Source organism: Passer montanus, unplaced genomic scaffold, assembly GCF_014805655.1.
Source record: "Passer montanus isolate IOZ18808 unplaced genomic scaffold, ASM1480565v1 scaffold3, whole genome shotgun sequence".
Taxonomy (NCBI): Eukaryota; Metazoa; Chordata; class Aves; order Passeriformes; family Passeridae; genus Passer; species Passer montanus.
Genome location: NW_024367707.1, coordinates 8951556 through 8959185, shown reverse-complemented (window position 1 = coordinate 8959185; position 7630 = coordinate 8951556). Strand labels below are relative to the sequence as shown.

Here is a 7630-nt window from a genome sequence, read left to right as displayed (position 1 = left end):
ACACCACAGTATTTCAAATGCCTATCTGGCTTTACCTTTGCATTGAAAGAAACTCATATTCAATGATGGCATAAAAATCCAGTCTTTTCATTTGCCTGAGATTTTTGTTTGTAATCTCTGTTGACACCCATACACATGCCATAAAATTAGCACTTTTTCTTAGGAGAAACCTAGCATTGCAGGTAAGAAGGGTTTGCTGAGTTGCACTACGAGAAATGATTCATCATGCTTTTGTGATGCATAATGCTGATATTGTCATTTACATGCTTTCAAAATTATTGTTTTTACTCATATAAATGAGAGGAAAGCTGCTGAAAAATTCAGAAAGTGATGGCAGGCACTTGTGAAACTTTGGCACAGATTGCTTTTCGTCAGGCAGGAGATATGCTAAGGTATTGTTTTTCAGTTCTCTCAGGTACTTTGCAACCCAATCACTGTTTCTAGAGATAGCTTTCAAACATAGTGTTTACATATAGAATCATACAATAACTGAGCTAGGAAAAGACCTGTGAGATCATGAAATCCAGTCATTAACCCAGCACTGCCAATTCCACTGCTAAACCATGTACCTACCTGCTCTGTGTGAAAAACACAAGACAAGTAACTGGAAGTTTGGTGGTTCCCTGCAAACTTACAGATATCTTTATGAAACTTTGAAATACACATCTATTGCTTCTTCTCCATTTATTAGAAATTAGAGTATGATGGCAATAAATTATTAGCATCACTGAAAAGCCAGAAATGACATCTGAAGCACCCCCCCTGCATTTTGTTTGCTTTGTTATTGATGGTATGCAGGCAGCCTTCCACTTGCCTGGCTTCCAAACTGTTGCGTTGCCACAGCTTTCCGTGTGCATTAAATAAAGGCTCAGCACTCTTCATTTATTGTTTACGGGTATAGGCAAGGCAGGGAAAACAGAGTCAGGCAGATCGGTGTGGGAGAGGAGCATCTGCTGCTGGAGGGTATTTAGCTTCCTGTGCAGCAATCTGAGCTTCCCAGCCTGGCTTCTCTTTTCTTCTCCCGCTACTTTCTGAAAGTCATGACCTGTTGCAAAGTTCCCCTTTTGTCAAGCACTGTAAAAAAAGGAAATGTCACTTTCTGTAAAGCCAATTAGCACCAGAACCTGTCCAGCTACGACAAGCATTTTGTAATCCCTCTTCTGAAATCGAGTGGTGGGGGGATGGGAAGGTTCTCCTTTTAAAAACGTTGCTCCATGAATCAATTACCCTTTTTTAATTGTAATTGTCGGTAGCAATTTGTGGAATGTGGCACACCACAAATATTGTGCTCTGGCGTTTGAACAACTGAACACCCAAGCCCTGATGTCACTGTCAACACCCCGCTGCTGTTGGCAGGGAGGCAGTGCAGAAAGCGACTGCCCAAAGGGATTGTCTCTTCACTTACACTCTCGGGCTCACTGCCAGCTCCTGTTTCCTCTAGCAGTATATGGAGTGAGAGAAGCATCCTCTCTCAGAGAGTCAAGCATGTGAAAAGAAGATTTCACATGTGAAACTGAGACCTGGAAAACAATCACTTGGCTTCCTTTTCTTTAATTTATTTCCCATATGATGGAGAAATTTGCATAGAGAGTTTATTTTTAGCTTACTGATCCTTTTATGTGCCTAGAATCCCATTTTTAATAATAAGGTGAGATGAGAATTAACCTTGGGAGCTTTATCACATAGGTGTTCCATGGTACTTTACTTTTTTATTTATTTTTTTTTTAAATAAATGTGTAAAGTCTATGGCAGAATAAGCATAAGGTTAGAAGATTTGTGCTCCTGATCATGTTTCAAAACATTCTTCAGACAGAGTTCAAGGAAAAGTCCACTGAAGTGAGTTTGACATACAGACACTTCCACTGACAGCTGCAAATATCGGATTAAACCCCTGTTCCATGGCCTTGAGCAAGTCTCATATCACATTTAAGCCAAGAAGATCAGTATGTGCTTACCTGAAGAAATGCTTATGTTTTTTGTAAGGCTTCAAATTTGAACATACAAATTAGATGCAAGAACTATGGTTTAGCAGTTAGTACCTTTCCTGCAATGTAAATTTCATGGAAGGCAAGAAGGAACTTGCTGCCTTGCTCCAGTTCATCCCTTGAAGGTGTTAGAGGAAAACTGTTAGCAAGGGTCCAATTTCCTTCTTGCAAATGGAATCACCAATGTGCTGAAAAGTGCCTTCCTTTAACATGCAAATGACTGATAGAGGACATGTCTAGCAGGGTACTACAACACCAAATATTAGTTGACTTTTTCAACTGATTGGTTGGGTTTGTGGGGTTTTTTTGTTTTTGTTTTTTTTTATAATCACAGGAAGAAACTGCTGATACAAAACTCAGTAAAGCACTAAATATATATATATATATATATATGTATGTATGTATATTAGCTCATTGATATCCAAACTAAGAATTCCTAAGCTATCTATCCTTTACAAACCACGGCCTCAGACATTTCTTGAGGATGTCAGCTCTATCCCATCTAAGTGTGCTTTGTTGTCCTCAGAAGTTACTTGACATGTGAAGTTTTGCATGAACACATATCTTCCTTGCATCCTCCTAATAATAACAAACGTAAGCAAACAGAAAAGGACAAGGAGATGTGCAATTTCTCTAGCTGCACCACGAATGCAAACCATTATGGAGAGGATTTAATTCTACAGAAATTAGCTGACCTCCTGCCACCAAAATGCAACAACATTCATTTAGCTTCACCAGAACAATCCTGCTTTGGTATGGAAAGTACATGTAACATTACCAAGGTATGTGACTACCTCAGGATTACTCCACCAGAAAAAAAAAAAAGGTATAGGAAGGCAGAGAAACAGCAACAGTGTAAAACTTTTGTCACTGTACCTCAGAACTATAATTGAATCTAAGCTCAGCAGTGGACTCTGCTTTGTAGATAGCAGCAAAGCTCCATCTAAGGCTCTGGCTTAACACTGATTTAGGGGATCCATGGCTCTGTCCCAAAATGAGTAGAAGAAAAGAAGGTAATGTTGCTACTGGACAAGAAGTTTCTGGAAAAAAAGCCAAACCCCAGTCATAGAAAAATTTGCTGTTCTTTGATTTCAGACCATTTCCTGCAGTGAAGTCTGGGGAACACTGACTTGCTTAGACAAATCTGTGAGAAGTTAGAGAATCCATAGCTGAGAACAATTCTAAAGAATATTTATATTACATTTACTCTCACTTAAAAATCAGGAAAATCTTTGGCAAAACTGAAAGTCTGGGTCTGTAACATCATTGGGGATGCTTATGAACTGATCATCAGTGTAATTTCACAATTCCTAGTCATGAGGTTCAATGCCCTAAAGCATCAAAGCAGTAAATGGTGATAACCTCGTTTTACAGAACTTGCTCAAAAGCTAGCAGAGTTAGCTGGTATCCAACACAGAAGATCCCTTGGGAACATTTTTTATGCCATTATTATGAAAATATGTAAATAACCCCAATGATATTATCTATTCCTGGTCCTTGCCTTCCTGAGATGTTCCTTTGGCCTTCACTCTTGCACAGTTCCTGACTCACACCGTGTTCATCTCAGTTTTGGAGGTGCTCATGCACTGCAGGAAGAAACTAGACTTTATACATCACATCTCCAAATGCAATGGAGCTCAACTTTAGGAAGAGTGTGGGCTGACTGGAAATCCTGGTTTACTATAGAAAGTATTGTTGGGATTGCCATGGGGACAAGATTTTACCTCCTCAAAAATACAGTTCTGGAAATGCTATGAAAAATAGCCAGCCAAGGGGGGGGAGGACAACCATGAAACAGAGAAAGCAGCATCCCCAGGGATCTTACTGAAATGTATTTACAGTTCTCCTTGCATATATTAATACTGTTTGTGACTCAGGGCTTTTAATTCACCATCAATCACACTTGCATCGAATACCCTGCTGGAGGGCAAGGAGCAGGGAGGAATACGCTCCGTGGTTTCCATTCAAGTACACCAGAAGGAGCAGAAATTAAATGAATTCCCACATGCCTGCTCCTGTACCCCCTCCGACCTCGAAAGCGAGCGTGCCTTTGCTGCCGTGCAGGGCTGCTGCCAGACAAAGGCGCAGAGATTTCCCCGTCTCCTGTCAGTCAGCCACACGCACTCGCACACACACTCCCCCCGGCGTCTCTCGGATCTTTCACGTGAATACTTCAGTAATTTCCCAGTGCCGTATTTGCAGAAACAGGAATCACGCGTCCCATACACTCCCTCTGCCCCCTCCCCTGCAGCAGCTGCCCGCCAAGCCGGATGATGCTGCGGCTGGGAGCGACTGCTGCTCGGGGCTGCCTCTCTGAACCCCCCGAGCCGAGGGAGCCTGAGCACATCTGGAACACCGCAGCGGCGGCAGGCAGCAGCCCAGACCCAGCCAAGGCCCCCACAGCCATGGCCCAGCCCTGGTCCCAGCCGTTTCCCTCCGGGCCGGGCGGTGCCAGGCGGGGCCGCCCCGCTGCTCGGGAGCGGGCCGGGAGGCAGGGCCCGGCGGCATCCGGCCAGAGCCATTGTCTGCTGGCCCGGCACCAAAGCCTGGCCTGGGGGCGTTGTGGGGTGGTTCCCTTCTTCCACTGCAGCAGGGGTGCAGCGGCATCAGCAATGGGATTTCGCTGTCCCTGCATCGGGATGCAAAGGCAGCAGGGGGTTGGGGGGCACGCCGCCGCCAGCTCCCGGAGCTCTGAAGGGACGAGGGTTTCGGCTTTTCCTTCTAAACGCCGACATTTGAGTAACGTTATCAGCGAGGTGAAATTGCTCAGCCGGGAGAGCGTCGCGCAGGACGCGGAGCACAGCCACCGCCCGGCTGCAGCCGAGCACAGCCCTCCGCCGCCGCGGGAGGCGGCTGCCCCTGCCCTGGCCCCGCTCCCTGCCTCTGTCCCGGTCTCAGCCCCCGGCCCGGCCCGCCCCGGACACGCAGCAGCCCCGGGATGGGGGCCTGGGAGCCAGGGGCAGTGGTCGCGCCCCCCCCGCCCCCAGCCCGTCCTGGGGCTGTCTCCCGTCGTCCGGGGCCGGGGAAGGGACCGAGAGGGATGGGGGCCTGGGAGCCAGGGGCAGTGGTCGCCCCCCCCCGCCCCCGGCCCGTCCTGGGGCTGTCTCCCGTCGGCCGGGGCCGGGGAAGGGACCGAGGAGACTGGGGCGATGCTCGGCTACGAGCCGAGCTGAAAGCTCCGCTTGTGTCTCTGAGTGTGCCCGTGTCTGTGTGCGTGTGTAGCTTTGTGTGCGTGTACGCGTGTGCACGGGGAGAAGGAGGGCTGGGCGAAGAAGGGAGGGGGAGGAAGCAAGAAGAAAAGAGAGAGAGAAAAACGCGGAAAGCGGCAAAAATGACATCACCGTCATCATTTGCATAGGCGCGGGGATAAAACCGCCCCGCCAGCGAGCGCCCTTTATACTGGCGTGCGGAGCGGCGGCAGCAGCGAGCGGCGGGACTGAGCATCACCGCGCGGCGACACCGGTGGGTCCCGCCGCACCCCCAGGCACCCCCCCGGGTCCCTCGGCACCGGCAGCATGAACCCGGCACCCCTGCCGGGGGGGGACTGCGGGCAGGGCAGGGCAGGGCGCGGGGCTTCTGTCCGGGGGGGTGGGAGGGAGGCGAGCAGGAAGGGAGGGGGCTATTGTCCGTGTGCGGGTATTGTCTGAGGGCGCGCTGCTGCAGGGCGGTGGCGTGCGAGGCTCCAAGGCGGCTTTGTTGCCGCCACTGGGCTATGTTTTTTAATTAATTTTCCTTTAACGAGTTAAAAACGCGGTCAGCGCCGGGCGCGTCCCCCCTATTGTACTCCGCGGCGCGCAGATTGTGGGACCTGCCCCCGGTGCAGGCTGGCGGCGAACCGCAACGCTTGGGATGCTGGATTCTACAGACGCTTCCCAAAAATTAGAATTAATTTAAAATGTGTCGGGGGTGAAGCGTTTAACTTGCAGCGAGCTTGAGCGTGCGGGTCCCCGCGTTGGGCGCGGCGGGCGCGGCCCCGCAGGGGCGGCGGGCAGCCCTGGCCGGGGGTAACGCGGCTCTTCCCCTCCTGCGCAGACACCTGCCAACATGTCCGACAAACCAGACATGGCTGAGATCGAGAAATTTGACAAGTCCAAATTGAAGAAGACAGAGACGCAAGAGAAAAATCCGCTGCCTTCAAAAGAAAGTGAGTGAGGGCAGGCGGCAGGGAGGAGCAGGCGCGGAGGGAGGGAGGGAGTCAGGCAGGGAAGGAGGGAGACGGGCAGGGAGGGAGGGAGGAAAGGATGAAGGGGGGGAGGCGGGAGGAGACAAAGAGGGGCGGCAGGCGGGAGCCGGGGTGCGGCGGGTGGAGGGAGGATACACGGCTATGTCTGTGCTAGACAGCGAAAACCTGAACCCACCGCCTAGCAGAGCTTAATTTACAATTATCTACACCCCGTTTTGATCTGTAGCTAAAAATATACATTTATTTTATCAGTTTATAGCAATTGTCATGTGAATGCATATCAGGTTCTCGATTTTCATTGTGTTTTCTCCTTTTCTGTTTTTTCCCCCCTTTTAGCAATTGAACAGGAGAAGCAAGCGGGTGAATCGTAATGAAATCTACCCTTCCAAATTATGCACTGTACATTCCACAAGCATTGCCTTCTTATTTTACTTCTTTTAGCTGTTTAACTTTGTAAGATGCAAAGAGGTTGGATAAAGTTTAAAATGACTGTACTGCCCCTTTCACATCAAAAGAATAGAGAGAACTACTGACACTGAATGAAGGCGCTGCCTTTCCCTCTGCCTGTCTGGCTTTGGTCCTGGTGGCATGAAAGAGCTTGCATGTTGATGAAAGAAGAACTTGGGTGGGACTACAGTAAACTAGAGTAACACGAATAAATGCAAAGCTGTATCGAGGTCCTGCGAGCTGTAAAATGCAGTTAATCGAGTGCCATTTTTTTTTTTTTGTTCAAATGATTTTAATTATTGGAATGCACAATTTTTTTAATATGCAAATAAAATGTTTTAAAACCTGGATGGTATTTATGTCCTCTATTTGGAGAACTGTATCAATGGATAAGAAGCATAAGAGCCGGTACTGAGACACAGGATACTATAAAACCTTTGGAGATGCCTCAAACATCAGTCGCCATTCTCATTTTTTTTCAATAGGTGTGCTCACCAATACATAAACTTTTGATTCTTGAAGCTAGTTTTTAGACAGATTTCAGTAAAAAATTGCGTATCTTATAATTTGTCACCATGTGAGTATATTCCTTTAAATATTTCTTTTATGTAGAGATTGATAAAGGCAAAAAAATCGGGCTGCGTTTATTGCTTTGCCCCACCCATAGTGTAGCTCTTTTATTAAGAACCATTCTGTACTGTTGCAGAGATTCAGCCTTGGTTGTATAAACCCCTAATTAGTTTGTTTAATAATTAAGGCTTGTTATTTTGATACGGTATTTAAAGGAAGCTGTAACTTGAATTTTTAAGTCCAAGGTCGAACATAATCTTTTTAGTTTCATAAAGCATTTGGTGGTTGGTGTTCCATGGAAATAAAAATAATTTTGCTACTATGTTGCTCATGTTTTGAACAACATCTTGTAACAGTCTCCTTGATCCTAAGAACTGGTTTCAAAGTTTATAAAGCTACAGTCTTCTTAAAAATTCAAAATGGATCATTTGGGGACAAAAACATT

The 7630-nt window shown here is 47.3% G+C and overlaps 2 protein-coding genes across 3 annotated transcripts; both read left to right on the top strand.

The window, feature by feature from the left end:
* Positions 1-4229: 4229 nt before the first annotated feature.
* LOC120504631 (translation initiation factor IF-2-like) lies at positions 4230-5447 on the top strand. Of its 2 annotated transcripts, XM_039714327.1 has the most exons (3): positions 4230-5013; positions 5115-5195; positions 5344-5447. In XM_039714327.1, exons 1-3 carry the CDS (start codon positions 4256-4258, stop codon positions 5423-5425), a joined length of 921 nt encoding a protein of 306 aa, XP_039570261.1. In that variant the 5' UTR covers positions 4230-4255; the 3' UTR covers positions 5426-5447. The 2 variants fall into 2 exon arrangements, with proteins under 2 accessions (XP_039570261.1, XP_039570260.1); XM_039714326.1 differs by having other exon boundaries at positions 5115-5376.
* On the top strand, positions 5350-6963 carry TMSB4X (thymosin beta 4 X-linked). The gene is made up of 3 exons (XM_039714328.1): positions 5350-5447; positions 6018-6129; positions 6505-6963. The coding sequence occupies exons 2-3, from the start codon at positions 6030-6032 to the stop codon at positions 6537-6539; spliced, it is 135 nt and encodes a 44-aa protein (XP_039570262.1). The 5' UTR covers positions 5350-5447; positions 6018-6029; the 3' UTR covers positions 6540-6963.
* Positions 6964-7630: the final 667 nt, after the last annotated feature.